Genomic DNA, 18,667 nt, shown 5'->3' on the forward strand with positions numbered 1-18,667 from the left:
ATTTATATTTATTTCACTCAACTAACATATATTATTTAATAATAAAAGTTTTAATCAAGTTTGAAAAATTTCACAATTACAATGCGGCAAAAAAACAAATTAATTTTTACATAAAAATAATTTATTGATTTTAAATTTTATACTTAAAATACAATTATTACATAGATTTTAATAATAATTTTTTTCATTGAATATGGATAGTTTTGAAAGAAAGCATTGAATATTGATGTAAATTTTATTTAAATAAATGATATTTTTTAATTTAAAGTATAAACACTTTTTTAATAACATTTTTATATGAATTATTTATATATTAACTATAAAATAAATTTATATTCTCATTTTTTTAAAATAATGCAAATAAACAAACTCAAATAGTTTAAAATTGTGTTTGAATATTTCTAAATAACAAATCAAATTAAAAATTTATTCTAATGAGATCTTACAAAACAAAATAAATTATTCACCCAGTCAAATGAAAAATGACCTTTTATTCAAAAAAAGATATGTGATAAAATAAAAATAAATAAATATTATTATATTCTATTTTTATTTTCTATTTATGTATCTATATATATATATATATATATATATATATATATATATATATATATATATATATGATTTAATAATTAAATTTTTATTATTAATAATAAATAAATAAAATATTTAAAATTCAAACTCGCGCTTTTATAAACATATTTATGTTATAAACTGATTTAATGAAATTATTATATATATACGTATTTTTTTTAGATCTTTACATGAAGGGATAAAAACAATTGTAATTTTTATCTATAAATCATTTTTTTTAAATAAATAGTCAAATTAATCTATTTTTTATCAAATTAATCTATTTTTAAATTATAAAATATTTTAAATAAAAGAGACACTAGTTGACGTTTAATTGGTGATAGTGTATAAATATATAGGAGAAAGTGCATTCTCTATTCTACGTTTGTACATTGTCATCAATTGGATCAAGGTCTTCTTATGTGTTATGTGTTGTACATAGACGTCAATTGTATTAACGTCTCTTTTATTTTTATTTTAAAAATAGATTACTTTTAAAATAAATAGAAAAGAATGTTATTTTAAATATCTATTTAAAAAATAAGTTATTTGAATAAAAATTTGTTAATATTCCAATACTAAAATTAATATTTAATTTGACACAATGGTTATTTGAGATAGAATTTGCTTAAATTTCATGTCATATTCTATGTATTGAAAGAAAATCTAAATGAATATAAACATAGTGGACTCCTATGTTTCACCTTTTTTAAAATTGATTTTCATACAGTTAATAATATATTGACTGAATTACAATTTTGATTCCCCAAATGTTTATTATGATAATCCGAGAAAAAAGTGATATTTATTTATGGAGTAATAATAATTAATTGGGTTGGCCGCGTTGGTTGTTGTCTTGTCCGTATGAAATAAAGCACAACGCACAAACCCACCTGGCTTTCACTCTTATTATCATTCATTCATTCTTTCTCTCTCAAAAAGCATAAACTCAACAACAAACCAAACCCTAGCGTGTGTGTGTGCTCGCTCAATCAATCAATCAAGGTAATTTCTTTTTCACCTCTTTTTTCGCTTCTTCTAATTTTGGTCTTTCTCATTTCTATTATTTCTTTCTTTCTTTTCCCTTTCTTTTTTCCCCCATTTGTTGCATCTTCTGCTTTTTTTTGGGCTTCTTCCGGTGTTCTTCATTTCTCACCGAATCCGATTTTTTGTTTCTATCTCCCACTATTCTTTTTTGGATTCGTGTCTTACTCCATCCTTTCATGGACCGCTCTGACTTTCACCATCATCATCGTCATTCGGTACATTCATTCATTCATTCATTCATAATTGCTTTCTTGATCCCTTTTTTATTGTATGATTTCTGTTTGACGAGTTTCTAAATTTACGCGTCTTGTTATGCAGGCACATGCTCCTCATCCTCCCCCTGATTACTTTGTTCGGGTTGGGGACTCAGATAACAAAGACGATTTATATTTGAGGAAGAGAACGAGAATGCGTCGTTGGCTATGCTGCACTTGTCAGGTCGAAGAGTCTTATCCATCCAATGAAAACGAACACCTGAAAAGCCCAAGGGGTTATGGAGATGGTCAGTTCCTCAATTTAATCCATTGAATGTTTAGATTTCATTTTAGTTCTGCATATCAGATGGATGGATTTGTCCCTTTCCTGATATTTTATGTACTTTAGGCAACACAAAAAGTTCGAGAGTGTCGGCTCCTCCCAAACCTGAAGCACAAAAGGCACCACCACCTATCGAAGTTCCAGCATTATCCTTAGATGAGCTGAAGGAAAAAACGGACAACTTTGGATCAAAGGCATTGATTGGTGAAGGCTCGTACGGGAGGGTGTATTATGCAACATTAAACGATGGAAGTGCTGTGGCTGTGAAAAAGCTTGATGTTTCTACTGAACCTGAATCAAATAACGAGTTTCTCACCCAGGCATTTTTCTATTATAAGCTAAACAAACTGTTTTAATTTATTCACGGGAGTGGTGTTGGTCCCTGTATTTGGTTTATTTTCTTTCTCATTGAGTATTTTCTGTATCAGGTTTCCATGGTCTCAAGATTGAAGAATGAAAATTTTGTTGAATTGCATGGATACTGTGTTGAAGGAAATCTTCGTGTACTTGCATACGAGTTTGCTACTATGGGCTCTCTTCATGATATTTTGCACGGTATGTAGCTTCATATCTTTTCTTTACTTATATATCATATAAGAAATTCCATTGATGATTTTGGCGTCCATTACAGGTAGAAAGGGAGTTCAAGGGGCACAACCTGGGCCAACTCTTAACTGGATGCAGCGAGTTCGAATTGCAGTTGATGCAGCAAGGGGATTAGAATATTTACATGAGAAAGTTCAACCATCAATTATACATAGGGATATCAGGTCAAGCAACGTGCTTATCTTTGAAGACTACAGAGCTAAGATAGCTGATTTTAACCTCTCTAATCAGGCCCCTGACATGGCTGCACGCCTTCATTCTACCCGTGTATTAGGAACCTTTGGGTATCATGCTCCAGAGTAAGTTACCAGCATTGAATTTATATATCTACATGTAATGTTTTCTTTAGAGTTCATAAATATGCTAATCTGTATAACAGTCTATGTATCTTGTATCCTTTGAAGTTTTTTCTGAAATGCTTTAGACTGTTTAGTGTTGCCTATGTGTGTTATCTCTTTACATACATGCAGCTGCAGTTCATGTTTTATTGCTGTGGTCTATTAAATAGCATTTGACTGAGTTATTTTTATCATACTATCATTGTCATATAATAAGCGATAAAGCAGTGGTTTAGCTGATGATACATGTTAATTCAATTCAAATGTGTAATATTTCTTGTATAACTGATGATAAAGCAGTGACTGTTGACATTGACCCATTGTCGGGAGAGTTGGCTCACATGACTCTCCCACGGGAAAAGAAACCGGGTTCAATTTCTAGAGCCGCCCAAGGTGGTCCAACCCTGGTTAATAAAACCAAATGTCTTTGTTGCCGACTCGAGGGATAGTCCCATAGTAGACCTAAAGAAAGGGCTTAAGCCATGGTGGTATCTACTAAGGGTCAAAAATCCTAATTAGCGGTTTAGCAAAAAAATAAGTGACTGTTAATTGGTATGTTTTTGTTACAAAGAGCAAATGAGGATTTGGAATCCACTCTTCTGACAAAAATAACAACCAACTACCAATATTTGCTATTAAAATGGTTCATGTCATTTTGGTAATATGCTATATGATCCAGTTACGGAGGCATGCAATTTCACTAGAACCTTATGAAAACTGAATTGGTATCTTTTCCTTGCTGAGTTTTTCATTAATTTTTGCTTCTCATCTCAACTTGCCTTTGTTAGATATAATTTTGTTTGTCGGTTCTTAGCTTATGTTTTGTCGCCAAACTTTGCAGATATGCCATGACTGGACAGTTGACTCAAAAAAGTGATGTCTACAGTTTTGGGGTTGTTCTTCTTGAGCTGCTTACAGGTAGAAAACCCGTTGATCATACCATGCCTCGAGGACAGCAGAGTCTTGTCACTTGGGTTAGTTTACCTTCTTAAACTCGTGCCTCATCACTGCCCTGTTTCAATTATTTACCAGTGGCTGCCTGCTGTAGACATTTCAATGACACAGATTTTTTGTAGGCTACCCCAAGATTAAGTGAAGATAAAGTGAAACAATGCGTTGACCCAAAACTGAAAGGAGAATATCCCCCTAAAGGAGTTGCTAAGGTAACTCTTTTCACTTTAAGGATTACATAATACATTGGATCTTCTTTTCTGAGCTTGGCTGTAACAATGAATATGGTTGACTATGCAGCTTGCAGCTGTAGCAGCACTGTGTGTGCAGTATGAAGCTGAGTTCAGGCCTAATATGAGCATTGTTGTTAAAGCACTCCAACCACTTCTGAAGGCTCCTCCCGCACCTGCACCAGAAACTTGAAGCAGATGATTTAAAGTTTAAAAAAAAAACTATTCTTTGGTTTCTGCATCTTCTGCACAGTTTGAGTCAGATATTATCAAATACTGCAAATAATAATATATATAATATATATATTTTTATTTTTTGTTTGAGATTGAATGTGTAGGATTGGATTGGCTGGTTTTTGTCATTGTTAAATTCCATGTATTTCTGGTTTTGCACTTTTGTGCAGAAGATTATAGAGCCATACTGCAACATTAGATTTGGGTTTGGGTTGGATATTTGTTTGATAGATGTTGTTTGTCACTCAAGGCAAATCCCCCCATATTCTTTATATGTTTCTTGACTGAATTGATACTTGGATTGAAAGACCTGTGTGTTGCTGTACCTTTTTGTTTGTCTTTTCTTTTCTATTATTTGTTGCTGGGTTATAGTTTGATGTTGTAATTTTGTTACTGTCATGCCAATTTCTTTGAAAACAATAGGAGTTGTAGTAGGCTAATATGTTTATTTTTGTCGTGAATCAATATTTTAAGACATTATCTAGTTTTGACTCTAAAAATTATAACATAAAGTTGTTGACTAAACACATTTTTTACAAGTATAATCCAATATTATTTAATGATTGATCTTAAGATTTGTTAATTGTCATACCAAATGAAATAATAATTGAAAATTATCCCCTCACCCATTTGAATGGTCGTGGTGATTATGAACGAGACATAGATATTTTATGAATATAAACGATGTTCTCAATATAATTTAAGTTTCAATCACATGATTGATTCAGCGGGAGTTCAAATGTTTTCTGGCAATTCAATAATTCAGGTGTTAAGTGCTCACATGCATCAAAGTCGGTAGATTCATATCTGTCAATTGAATCACTATTTAGATATTCACTTTCTTTTTCTTCAAGACAAAAGAGTTCGTTAGTATGAATCACATTTAGAACCGTAATATTTACATATTGGAAGTTAAAAAGCCTATATGAAGTGAAGAACTTGAAATAAGTTTTGTGATGTAATCATTTATATCATCTACAACCTCTATGATTGAAATTAAGATTGTCCTATTTTGAAGATAATTAGAATCTTTGTAGTGTTAATAATATTAGCATATGTACTTGTAACAATGGTTTCAACTAGGCCACTAAAGTTAGAAATCAAAAACCCATATGGAGTGGTAATGTCAACTTAACCATTATTTGGCTTTGAGATTGTTCCATCATCAATGTTTAGTATCCATTCTGAATATTTTTTATATCTCGTTGTTGGATGTTGTTGAACCACTTTATAAGCCTTAGGACCTTACAACGATCTTAAATATATGAAGCATTCATTGTTACATGAACAATATCAGATTGACTATCTCTTAGTATAATTAGAAGAATTTATCTAAAATAAGCACAAAAAATAACTATATTTCCTCAAAATATCTTCGTAGACACAACCTTGTTCTCACTTATATATCTTTCAAACTTTTATCAAGTACCTCAAAGAAAAAGTTGTGTGTCATAGGAGTTTCATCCTATTTAATTAGTTTTGTTAGTTTAAGAAGCCTTGCAAGTTCAGATTTTGTCTAGGTTGTAAATTGAAGTTTCAATAGTATGAATCAAAATTTTAAATTTAGAATGAGTTGCCATTTGTCCTTATTGCAACAATAAACTTATTATGCCATTTAAGACAGTTGTTAAAACTATTTGCCTCTTTTTGAACGAAGTGCAGCTGACGAAGTATTCCATATAAACGTTTTACCAGTTTCACCATAATCATATAAAAAAAGTACCTCTCATAATGATTTTTAATAACTTGCATGATTTCAAATAAGATATTTCATTGTTCATCTAAACCATAATGCATGTGTCATACAATAGTTAGTATCAGACATTTACAAAGGATTGCTATGTTTGCAAAAATAAAATAAATGTATAATTTACTTATAAGGGAGCCAAATAATTTTTGGTATAGTTGATTTTGAGCGACCACATCATATTACCTCTCATCATAAACCAAATTATTCCCTAGGTGATTAAGCACATAAGCCTTTTGGATATGACATTGAATTGAACTCCTTCAAACTTTTTAATTATTTTGTAATTATGATTTTATTGTCATGAGTGTCATTTGTTTTGTTTCTTCATCTATCAGTATTAGTCCTAATGGAGACAAAGCAGTTTAAAGTATATACATAAAGATGACATTGTTAAAATAATGGTATGCAAATTTGATGAACCAATTTAATCATACTCGCTACTTTAATAAATAGAGTACCTAGATATTTTGACAATTGACGTTGTTAATAATAAATATCATTGGATAAGTTCATTTATGAATTACTCCAAACATGCTCTGGTCTATTAATTGATGCGGGTAACAACATATTAATAAATAACTTTTGCAAGAAAAATCCAGAATCCCACACATGTTCCTCTTTTATTGCTTCAATAAATTATCGATTATCTTACAAAAATCTCATTGCAAAACATGCATCCCTGTTGGAAATCAACGATTTTTTTTAATGTCATCGTAACATATTGGTCCCTTTTTAATATAAAACATCATCTTTAGATAATATGACTCTCATTTTAACATTTTTTTATAGAAAAATTCACCATAGATTAACAATTTAGCATGTTCATAAATTTTATTTGCCTCAAACCATAATGTAAATATTGATTCAGATACATTTGGTTTGAGTAACACATTTACAATTTGTTCAAAATCATTGTAGTAAACTAAATTTATGGATCTATTTATTTGCATGTATAGTTAAGAAGTGATCCAAGATGGTGAAACTTATGGATAATGTTCAGGACCGACCATAATAGTCACCGACAGACCACTCAAAAGAAGTTATAATTTGTCTAGAATATTCGCAACACACAGGAACTACCACATGGAAGGATACATGTGATTCAAGTCCCAGATGCATCCAACGGCTTCATGCATTACACGCATAACAAATAACAAGTTGTTATAACCGCCCCATTATATAAAGGGAAAGTGCGTCATTTTCAAGTACAGAATTTCAAACAATTTCCATTCACTATTCTCTTTCACATACTGACTTGAGCTTTGGAGTGCTAAACTTGCAGGTCAACCCCGACTTCATCGTATCGGAAGCTCAGATCCATCGCGATTCTCCATAAACCACATATTCACCATCCTTTTATGGTTTCACAATGGATCAATGGCCCCGTCTATGGGAATCGACATATGATTCTCGCGATTTCCACAATTGCATATTTGCTCCTTGATTCATCAATTTGAAAACTCATTAGTTTATCAGATCTAGAGTTCTCAAAATTGAACACGGAGGTCCATCACATTTGAAATGATAAAGCAACATATAAATTTTGATTTCCTGAATATCCAGATTCCTGGCTTCCATACTTTTTCAGCAATGGCTGGATCTAGAGCTACCTGTTCTGCCGCAGTATGCAAAACCGCTGCCAGTCAAGAAATATCAATCAACCTCATCTTAGAAGCATTACAAACCAAGTAGCGGACACTTAGTTGCATCCATATCTGCTTCAAGCTCCTCTGATAACTGTATATCTTAAAGTACATCCTATTAGGCCTTTGATACTGCCGCCAACTTCACAACTAGAAGCCTTTTCTGGTTTCCACTTGTTGCGAGTTAACCTCAGGAAACAAGGCGCCAATGAATTACTGAACATCATGTACAACATTGTTCGGAAACAAAACTCGCATGCAATAGAAGAAAGGTTGCTTCGTCTTGAAGAAAGTCGGCTCAAAGTGCCTTCGTGAACGAACACTGTGCAAAAAAAGTTGTCAAAAAGAAGCCAAACATCCATCCTTGAGTTGATCATGTTAAGAAGAGATGAAGCTCTAAAATTGATGAATTACCAAAGGATCAAGAAGGATATGACTCATCCTCAGAGCTCCGAGGCAGATTGAGGAAGCCATGCTCCTCTAGAGGACAAGGTAGAAAAATATCCGCCAAAGAATCTGTAGAAGCATCTTATGTGCCCCCATATTTTGGACAAAAGAATACTGAAATCAATGGAAAGGGAGATCCATATGAGCATGTGCAACTCGTCAACGAACGGTTGAATTATTTCCATATTGCGAAGCCTTTAAGTGTAAACTATTCATGCTAACTTTGATTCGACTAGTGATAGGTCCGCAAGTGCACGGAAATATCGGTTATAACATAAAAAGTGTCGAACATATAGAGTCCAATGGCAACTACCATTATCTATCGTTACTATGTGTATCTAAGGCGATGAATAAGTGTTTCTGTTTGCAAAGAAAGGGAAATAAGTTGTTTTGAATTAATAAGAAAATGGTAGACCAAAATGTGGTTCTCATCAACCGTTAGCGCTCATAAAGTCGTTACTTATAATTAAAATGAGACAATATTTTCTCGTAGAAAAAGAATTAGTTTTTAAGGTATCGTCCGCTTTCGCGTGACCGCTACTGAATTTCAGATTTATCATTTATGGCCATTTTAAAAGTTAGTAACGACCCAATGAGCTTATCCAATTTGACGATGCTAATGTATTGAGTTTCTTCTATAGTTGTAACCTTCATATTAAACCTTTTTAGAAGAGATTTGAGAATCTTTCTGACCACCTTTTCTTCAGACATTTTTTCACAAGGGAAAACGAGAAGTTGTTTAAGTCACAAACGCTAACATAGAAATCAACAATGGTTTCGTCCTATTCCATTCCCAGGTTCTCAATTTTGGTGGTGAGAAGTTAGAGTCTTGACATACGATACACGTGTTGATGAGACAAACAACATTCTTGTCAAATCCATTGAATATGGTGCTGAGAGCACAATAATTTCCATGAGATTCTTCATCTTCATCTTTGGTACAATTATTTTCTAGCTTTAGGGACTGGGTGCCATCTGGTGCAGTAACGATTGAGGGTGTCCATCCTTTGATGACCGCCTTCTAATTTTGTTTTCCACGGATTTGAGAAAGACAATCATATGCACTTTCCAATAATCATAGTTTGTGCAATCTAAGATAGGTGGACAATTTACAGATCTTCATTCTTTAGCATTATCCATTTTGAACAAAATGAATATATCTCATAGAGCTCACTCAACCAGAACAGGGTGCATGTTCTGATGCCAATTAAAATTATGTTCTTTTCTTGAAAGATGTCACATATAATATGCTAAATAATGTGCATGACAAGTTTAATACAATAACAGATAAATTACAAATAAAGTAAATAGACACAAGTGATTGATAATCCAATTTGCTGCAAATACACCTACGTCTGAAGGGTGTTAACGCAAGAAAGGAAATTCACTCATAATAGTAAAAGTACAAATTAGTCTTAATTAAACCTTCCTAATTCAATGTCTTTTTTCTTAATTCTACCTGCGAATTTCTATTTAGGACCCCCCATGTATATGAGACCTATCTCACTTTCACTCAATCACTTTCTTAAGTGTTTGGATTATTACAATGTTGAAAGAATGATGAAACTCAATACAACTTAAAATAAACTTTATCCATTTACAAAGGAATGATTCTAGCGAATAGAGTTTTCACAACTTAACAAAGAAAACACAAAGACTCAAAATACTAAACAACTTTGCTTGTTGTCTCAAGGTATGAATCTTCTACATGGAGAGCTTCTCCTTAAATAGAAAAGAACCCATATGCATGGTCCATTAGAGGTTTGAACAATACTTACGGTTGAAGTAAATCCCAATAGCGCAATTTAATAATCCAATTTAATTCGATTTGAAATATTTCATAAATTAAATCTCCATCAATATGATTTGGTCTTAATAACTTATCTTTTGAGAAATCTTTCCTCATTCCAAAAAGTGCATAAATAATCGGACAATAAAGAAAACAAATCAGGCACGAGATTTACTTCTGTGTTGGTTGGATTTTGAGGCAGGATGTTCCTTAATGTGTGGGATGTCTTGCTCAACATATTTGGCTATTGTTTTGATCTCATAGAGACAAAATGTCTCAACATAATGTCATGGAACCTTGCATTATATGTTGTATATAAAATTATGTTAATCACTTGTAACAACATTAGCATTACAATCTAGTCCCAAATCTATATAAAGATTACAATCTAGCCTCGAATCTATATCACGATTGCAATCTAGTATTTTTTTTACTACATCAGTGGTCCCTCCCTCAGAGTTCTCTTTTTCAAAAACAACAATCCCTCCATCATAGTTTTCCTTTTCTAAAACAATGCTCCATCCCTCACGATTCTCTTTTTTCATATCTTTTTCCAAAACATTGGTCTCTCCATCACAATTGACTTCATTCAATAGAGTTGAAACTTTCTACAAAAATCAACCTTAGTGGGATTTTAGACAAAGTCTCTTTCATAGTCTAACCCCGCCATATTGGGCCATATGATATTATACTCTTGTAAAAATAGAATCTCTTATATTATTTCAAGTTATGATAGTGGGTGGATAACATATAAATGCACAATCTCAGTCATAAGTGTAATATTTATCATCATATTGGTACCTAAATCATATTTCAAGAGTACCATCTCATTCATGTCCATATCCTAACAAAACCACAAGTTCTCTCTACATGTGGATACCCTAAGTCCTTTAAAATACTCAATACTTCAAAGTAGGATCAATAGTTCAGATCACAATCCCAAACACACCCGATGTCATTTTAATGTGACTTTGTAAACTCATTAAATCTCCTCATGGTGTATGACACACTTAAACATATGATCCTTGCCTCAATCAAAATAAACAAAATGAAGGGAACACAATTCAATAAAACAAACAAATTTAGAACGGTGAAATGAACCATTGTATTTTGGGATTTTAAAAAATAATGTTGATTATGGATGAATAGTTAGGAGACCGTGATATAAGTGTACGTCGAATACTATCGAGTCTACCACGATTTGTGTTACAACTTCGTTCTTGTTATCTAGATAGTTGTCTTTTTTTCTATAGAATTTAGGGTTCGTGAATTTGAAAAAAGTAACTATCTTGTTGAGAGGCAAATTAGAGTTTGTGGCATCGACGGAGAAATGACACTATCAAAATAAAATAAAGATATGTCATATTAAAATAAAACCAACTCGAATGCCAACTGAGCATAAGTTAATGTTTTTTGAAAAATTTAACAGAAAATGCCATATTTACTAACAAAAATGTTTGTAAGAGATTTAAAAGTAACGATTAATACATTTTAAAGATATAAATACATTTGAGTATTTATTTACGTGCGTGCTTAAACAGTATATATTTGAAATTGTGCCTCTAAACATTTTTCTATAATGTTTTTCTACAATAAATTCTCTATATAATGTTATTGTTAGAAAAATGGTTTAAGAAGAATATTTAGTTGGGCACCATCCCAAATAAGTATATGGTTTAAGCACATTCTCATCAAAATAAATTAAAAGGTATCATATGATTTGACTAAATTGTTTTTCATTTAACGTAGGGATAGCGATAATAAATATAGAAGTTACAGTCAATAAGGTAGGGATCATCAAAACACCGAACCATCTAATGTAAAGATAGTTTTCGTGCTGGTTATCCACTTATAGAAGCGATCTCATAGGTTTTTGCTATCGCATTTCTCAAAAATTGCAGTCATGGTATAATCTTGGGTTTATTGAAATTGAATCATGAGGGACTCTCAAACACACGAATTCTCTATAACTATAGAATTAAGGACTTGTTATAAAACAGTATAACATGACTTATATACGGATGTCAACCAATACCAATGCATTTTTTTTTCCATTTGTGAGAGTGTGCTGAAACCATTTAAATTTGTGTTTGTGCCAACTAAAAATTGCTCATGGTTCAAATTGAAGAAGGATGCCACGTGTATATGTGTAGTTGGATGAACTTCCATGGGCCAATAACTTTGTATTTGTATTACGACCCAGCCCGCCCCGGCCCGGCCCAGCCCATTATACCCGAATCTAGAGCTATAAAATGAGAATCAAAACTCATTTCAGAACTAGAATTCATTTCAGATTATTAGAAAGTAAAAGAAAGCATACAAATTTTGAACCTTTCGTACACCCATGGCTGAACCTTCCGTTTCCGTTTCCGATTGTAACGATCTCAATTCGCAAGAACAACCCGTTCTTGCCGCCGCCGCCGCCGCCGTAACCGAACCGATTGCAGTTTCTCATCAACAGGACCCCAACAAACTTGAAGACAAGAAGAAACGCCTCTTGGAAGAACTCGAATCTGCTTTGATCCCACCTCCGATTCCCAAACCCGTTCACAAACCTAATCGCTTAGGTTTTGGAATTGAGGTGATTGACGAAACCGCTTTACTTGATAGCATTCCAAAGAACATCGGAAAACAATCAAGAAGAAGAGCTTCCAAGAAGATTCACAAGAAAGCTGTAACTGTCAATGAGAGTGAGGATCTTGTTGCAAGAAACGTCGTCATCAGTAGCAGCAGTAGCAGCAGTGACAATGAGAGGAAATACTCTCGAGAGGAAATGGAGACTCTGAGATTTGTGAATGTCTCCCAGCAGCGCAAATTCTGGAAAAAGATATACGCTGCTCTTCAATCCACCTTCACCGGCGAGTATGATACTTTGGTTGCCGCTCCCAACAACCCTATTCCGTTCGTTCCCAACAAGAAACCCATTCTCGCTGGTCAGTACTCTATTCCATTCTTTTCTTGCAATTCTTTTTCATGCATCGTTTTGTTAATTGGGCTGAAGAAAAATAAGGAATCTTTGATATGTGATAATGTTTACTATTTGTGCTGTAAATTGTGGTGAATTGATTTGTGTTTCTGAAATTTACACAGAATGCTTTTCTCGATCCTTCTTTGCGTCTTATTAGAGGTTGTGTGTGTGAAGTTTGTTCAAATACTTGTTCTTCATATTCTTTAGAGGTCATGGTTGAAGCCAATCTTAAATCAGACTTTATTGTTCTGATTTTTGTAACTTTGCGTGTTTAATTGTCTCCTGGTTGTTAGCTCAGATTGTGTCATGTTGATGTTTTCAATTTCTGTGATGGACAGGAGAGGGTGCTGCTAATGGAAGATGCAGATATATGAATGTCTTTGTCCATTGAACTTTGAAGAATGAGCAAAAGGAACCTGAAAAGATCTAACTGCAAAATTTGTTGACCATGTTCTAGTTTTTGTACTTAGGCACTGATTTTTCAGTTGCGTGGTTACTTGTATAAAGTCGCTGTATATGGAAAGTCATGTGTTTTTGGCTTGATTGTAAAGTTGAAATACTAGTTGAGTCAAACAGTAATGAGGATACTGTGTTGTATATTGTTTGATTTTTCAATGAAGAGTTCAATTTTCCTGTCTACATACATTGTGTTTGAATGAGTACAATTTTTGCCTTTATTATTGATTTTGCATGTGCTAAATTATACTGTTATTCCTTCTTAAACTCATACTACACAAATGCTGAAAGTTTTGTTATTGCTTTGAGGTGCAATTTCAGAAGAGTGCATTGATAGTGAGGATGATTATGCTAGCATCCAGAGGCCGGCTTTTCAAGTAGACGGGGAACCTGATTTTGATTCTGGTCCACCGGAAGACGGATGGGAATATCTTAGGCGTGTCAGGTATTGCTGTAACTTTCATTTGTGCCTTATATAATAGTGATTCTTAATATTGTTGTGGATCACTCCAGCTCCTTACTAAGGGTTTTGAGAATGTGCATTACAACTGATTCTAACCGCGTAGCTTCAAACTTCTAGTCAGTCTTGAAATTCAAAATGCAACCAAGTATGACAACTGTAGTGGACACACTTTCATGAAATTGTAAATAAAAAGCGAGGGACAGAGAGCGAGGTAACCTGCAATAGGCATTACATTGTGCATATATTATTCTTGTCACAAATTTTATTCTTAAAAAAGTGGGGATTCCACTCACAAATGTTGGTGGTTATTTAAGTTATGTTTAAATTCCTTTAATCATAGTTCAAAATATGTCTAGGTTGTGATCTTTGTGGGTTAAGTGTTGGGAAATTATTTTGTTGGGATGGAATTGGAGACTGGTATTTTTGAAGTGGTTACCAATAAGTTAAAGCCACTTTGGTTTAGTTCTAGGTTTCTGATTTGTTAAATGATGGCGAGTAGAAGAAACTTTAGTGTTGCCTACCTAGTAAGAGAAACAACATGTATCTCAAACTCTTTTCTTGCTTAGGTGGGAGGCACATCAAATTCCTAATGTGAAGATATCCAAACTTGATAGAAGTAAACTTACAAAGGAACAAAGTCATTATATGCCACAGATTCCTGATATTGCCAAGTGTCCTGAGCATCTGTTGCCATTGAAACAGTGGGAGGATGCATTTCTTGCAGAATTTTCTGCACTAAGAGCGGTATGTTGTTTTAGAACTTATCTTTGTCTTTGCTTTTTGTTTTCGTTCATTTTCTCATTTGGAAGGATCAATGCTCTATCCCTGAATCTCATGACCAAACTTAACCATATAGTCGACTCATATATACTAAGGACTGACCCTTGTTTCCTAATTTGTTATTCCAGAATCTGTCATGCCTTGTTGAAGAAGGTTCAAACACCATGCAGTCTGGCAATGATTTTGGAGTCATGAGCAGAGATATCCTACTTTGTAATAACATGAGCATTGCTAAGGCTGATCAACCTACTATCTTGGCTGGCAAAAATGAGGATAGCATTATGCCTCTAGAGAATCCTGGATCGAAAACTTCCATAGATCAAACTTGCAGCAATATTCCCACTCCTCCCCTGCTTTCTGCAATCCTAGGAATGGACTCTGTAGCCCGAGTATCAATGTTGCTGAAACGAATTCGCCTGCTGGAACCTGAAAACACCATCACCAGAATTGATTGCTTGTGGCTTTTTGCTCTATGTGCAGCAGTAGATACTCCACTAGATGCAGACACTTGTGCTGCACTCAGGAGTCTACTGCGAAAGTGTGCCAACATTCGTGCTGGAAAAGCTGAACTGGATGATGAGGTTGTAATGTTGAATATATTGGCTACAATTTCGGGGAGATATTTTGGACAATCTGAAAATTGAATTTCCAGCTTGTAAGGCTTCTTATGTTTTAGAATTGGGATGGTTATAATTTTTCAGACGATGCATAAAATGTTATGTATGGTTCTAAGAATTTCTAATATACGCCTTAATATTATAACCAAGTCATTATTGCTTTACAATTCAAGTACACTTGACAACCAACATGGGGTGACACATTTAACTTTTGGTCCCTAAATTACGTGTTCATGTATTTATTGGGATAACACCTATAAGGGATTAGAATCCTCATGTGAAAAAAAATTGAAGAAATAATGTGAATGATCTTTAGACCAATGTAATATAAAGAGAGGATTAGTATTAAAATGTGGGGGGAAAAAAGAATAGGTTGAGATGTAAAAATTGAGAAAACATGACTAAAAATGGCGTGGATTAGGAAATATTATTAGGCCCTTAAATAGTCTCTAGGTTCTGGGTGTGGTAGGGGTGGACATCGGTTGGGTTGGATCGGTTTTCGGGCCCAAATTCCCAATCCGACCTAACCATCGGTTGGAAAAAACATAACCAAAACCGACCGGTTTGCAATTCGGTTATTTTCGGTTTCGGTTTTGTTCGGTTCGGTTTCATAATGCGGTTTATTCGGTTTTAAAAATAATTGAGCTCATTTCAAAATAAACCCAACACAAGTGGATTTTATCTAGGATTTAAATAGCACAATTTTATACTAGTCTTTAAACTTTTAGTTTACTTATGAACAAAAAAATAAAACAATATATCTTAAAACTTATGAAATTGCTGCATTTTTCGGAAATGGATTGAACAATCATTGTTAACATTTGTATTCTAAATTTCTACTCATATTATATCTATCTTGCTGACATGGATACAGGGCCGTTCAATGTAACAAATGTCTTTGAGTTCCATAATGGACGGTGGTATATGGTTCATCATCACAGTTCTGTGATGAATGGGGATGTAGAGCAACAAATTATGCATGGATAGTAATAGTAAGAGAGATGATATGTTATTATGTCTGATACTGGTCTCAGAAAAGGTTTATTTGCAGAAGCAAGATGCTTGAAATTATTTTCGTAATTGGAAGTTTTGTTTTGAGCTTTGAATCTTTTGTTTTCATACTGTATATAATACAGGAAATCGCAATGGGGCCAAAAAAGTGTGAAAAATAGATTAAGTGGATTAAAGTAAATACAAAAGATCGATGGAAAAGATTACATGTGAATCAACGTCCAATACATCGGTGAGACTTGTGAAAAACCAAGGCTGTGCAGTTGCAGGAGTTACTAATTCAAAAGTATAGTCCAATTTTGGCGTGCATTTTAGTTCTCTAGCAGTGTGTGCATTTTTCAATATTGTAAGAGACAAGTCCATTCCGGCAATGCAATATCCAATCAACCTTCAATGCAATATCCAATCAACCTTACCTATAGATGATCATCAATCAACAATCGTATATATAAGAGCTAGTGCATAACAATTTCTATAACAAAAGATAAAATCAAATCAAATTCTTTTCATAAGCTATTACCAAGTTCAAGTGATGAACACGCGTTAACACCTTAAGCTCGGCAAAAAATTCTTTTGATGCTTTCATGTCCATCTTCTTTATTGCAGCTTTCTGTGTAATTAGATAGAACTTCAGCATTATCATATTCAACATTAGTTAGCATGAGAAAAACAAAAATCAAAACAGACACAATACATATCAGCAGCATTAAACCAGAGGCCATGCTTGTTTTCACTTCATGAGCATATTCAGCACAAGCTAGACCAAGGAATGTTAAAGGGAATGAGTAGATCCACCATGTAATGTTTAACCTTTTTATAGTTTTCTTGAACAGTCCTGGCCTGCAAATAATGTACCATTCCTAGTGAAAACATTGAAATCGCAAACTCGCTCCAACCGATTTCTGTCGCAACTTGAGCCGCCACCAAGTTTCCTATAACAGAAACAAGGTTAACAGGGTTTGCTACCACTGATAGAAACCTCTTTTCAGTAGGTAAACTTTGAGAACAATGGTCTTGTACTCACCAAAAACAAACATGGTAGCTCTGAATCCACCTTTCTTTCTCTTCCATTCAGCAAGAAGCTTGAGCTATTCAGTCTCCTCTTGATATGCCTGCAAAACAAAAAAAATTGAATCTCATCAACATTATGCATAAAAAAAGTATATAGAAAAATGGTTGAGTAAGAGTTCATTCAAATCCAAAACAGGAAAAAAAATTGAATTGTATTATTGATGATTAAGGGTACAGATTAATGATGCTTAACCAATCAATTATCATAATCATAATCAAACCTAACATATAGTATAGTATACCCCACTCTGTCTTTATTCCACAGCTTAAGCATTAGTACTGTAAGGTGAAATGTCTTGGGCTTAATGAATATAGATTTGTTAATCCCCAAGTCTGTAAGAGTGAAAAAAACCAGTCATATTTCAGATAAAAAAATAGCACATAAGCGAATGAGATTAAAACAGAAGCATACCAAAAAAATGTAACATTTCGAACACTGAATTGTTATGAAACTAGCAGCAGTGGCTGCCCAAAAAGTCTGCCCAAAAAGTTTCTGAGTCATGATTCTCATAACAACAGCAATATGAAATAACAACAATCTGAAATAAATAAACATGATTCTCATAAATAACAACAATCTGAAATAAATAAACATAACAAATGATCCATGAACATTATGCAGAGGCATTACCTTCCTGATGACCAGCAAACGCAGTAGCTACTGAAACGGTTTCATCCTTAGTTTCAAAAATGACTCCAAAAAGAAAGGCTTGTCTTATTGAATCACAAAGTGACTCCAAAATATTCAAAAATTCACAGCTGCAAATCAAATCAAATCAGTATAGTTAAACCAATGTAAGACATAAAACAAAACTATATTTTTCATACCTAGGCGAGAATTAAACAGGCCCAGCCTGTGTAGGAGCAGCTGCTCCACCAGTAGCTACTTGAAACTCTACAAGTTGTTTAAACATACGTTAAACATATAGCAAGAGGCTTAATTTTAACAAATATTTAAAATAATGTTAAAAGAGACAAAGTTTTCATTAATAACGTACCTGAAACAATTGATTCACTAATCTCATATTCTTCAGTCATATTAAGGACATTTAGATCATTGTCAGAAGGCTTCAACCAGTTTTGAGTACATATAAGCGCTTCGACCATATCTAGACTCAAAGAGCTCCTATAGATATCTAAAATCCTCCCCCCCCCC

General features: G+C 33.5%; 3 protein-coding genes and 1 long non-coding RNA gene across 9 annotated transcripts; 2 read left to right on the forward strand and 2 right to left on the reverse strand.

Annotated features, from left to right (window-relative positions):
- Positions 1-1,409: 1,409 nt before the first annotated feature.
- LOC127092392 (PTI1-like tyrosine-protein kinase 3) lies at positions 1,410-4,841 on the forward strand. Of its 3 annotated transcripts, none has more exons than XM_051031254.1 (8): positions 1,410-1,578; positions 1,939-2,122; positions 2,224-2,477; positions 2,586-2,712; positions 2,789-3,062; positions 3,943-4,075; positions 4,178-4,264; positions 4,353-4,841. In XM_051031254.1, the coding sequence occupies exons 2-8, from the start codon at positions 2,029-2,031 to the stop codon at positions 4,473-4,475; spliced, it is 1,092 nt and encodes a 363-aa protein (XP_050887211.1). In that variant the 5' UTR covers positions 1,410-1,578; positions 1,939-2,028; the 3' UTR covers positions 4,476-4,841. The 3 variants fall into 3 exon arrangements, with proteins under 3 accessions (XP_050887211.1, XP_050887212.1, XP_050887210.1); XM_051031255.1 differs by having other exon boundaries at positions 1,412-1,578; positions 1,991-2,122; XM_051031253.1 differs by lacking the exon at positions 1,410-1,578 and adding an exon at positions 1,600-1,835.
- Positions 4,842-12,430: 7,589 nt separating this feature from the next.
- Positions 12,431-16,007, forward strand: LOC127094426 (uncharacterized). The gene is made up of 4 exons (XM_051033262.1): positions 12,431-13,078; positions 13,891-14,014; positions 14,599-14,776; positions 14,941-16,007. Exons 1-4 carry the CDS (start codon positions 12,490-12,492, stop codon positions 15,454-15,456), a joined length of 1,407 nt encoding a protein of 468 aa, XP_050889219.1. The 5' UTR covers positions 12,431-12,489; the 3' UTR covers positions 15,457-16,007.
- Positions 16,008-16,596: 589 nt separating this feature from the next.
- On the reverse strand, positions 16,597-18,183 carry LOC127092973 (chitin elicitor receptor kinase 1-like). 4 transcript variants are annotated; one of them, XR_007792362.1, is made up of 7 exons: positions 18,143-18,183; positions 17,924-17,989; positions 17,754-17,844; positions 17,465-17,552; positions 17,251-17,372; positions 16,961-17,050; positions 16,597-16,856 (listed from the first exon to the last, which is right to left on the reverse strand). XR_007792362.1 is itself a non-coding variant. In XM_051031868.1 (6 exons), the coding sequence occupies exons 3-6, from the start codon at positions 17,475-17,477 to the stop codon at positions 16,824-16,826; spliced, it is 258 nt and encodes an 85-aa protein (XP_050887825.1). In that variant the 5' UTR covers positions 17,478-17,552; positions 17,754-17,844; positions 17,924-18,136; the 3' UTR covers positions 16,597-16,823. The 4 variants fall into 4 exon arrangements, 2 of the variants coding, with proteins under 2 accessions (XP_050887825.1, XP_050887826.1); XR_007792361.1 differs by having other exon boundaries at positions 17,924-18,050; XM_051031868.1 differs by lacking the exon at positions 18,143-18,183 and having other exon boundaries at positions 17,924-18,136.
- Positions 18,184-18,207: 24 nt separating this feature from the next.
- On the reverse strand, positions 18,208-18,622 carry LOC127097324 (uncharacterized). Its single transcript, XR_007792997.1, has 3 exons — positions 18,510-18,622; positions 18,340-18,406; positions 18,208-18,270 (listed from the first exon to the last, which is right to left on the reverse strand). It is a non-coding gene; the product is annotated as an uncharacterized LOC127097324 (long non-coding RNA).
- Positions 18,623-18,667: the final 45 nt, after the last annotated feature.

Source organism: Lathyrus oleraceus, chromosome 6 (genome assembly GCF_024323335.1).
Source record: "Lathyrus oleraceus cultivar Zhongwan6 chromosome 6, CAAS_Psat_ZW6_1.0, whole genome shotgun sequence".
In the NCBI taxonomy this organism is placed as follows: Eukaryota; Viridiplantae; Streptophyta; class Magnoliopsida; order Fabales; family Fabaceae; genus Lathyrus; species Lathyrus oleraceus.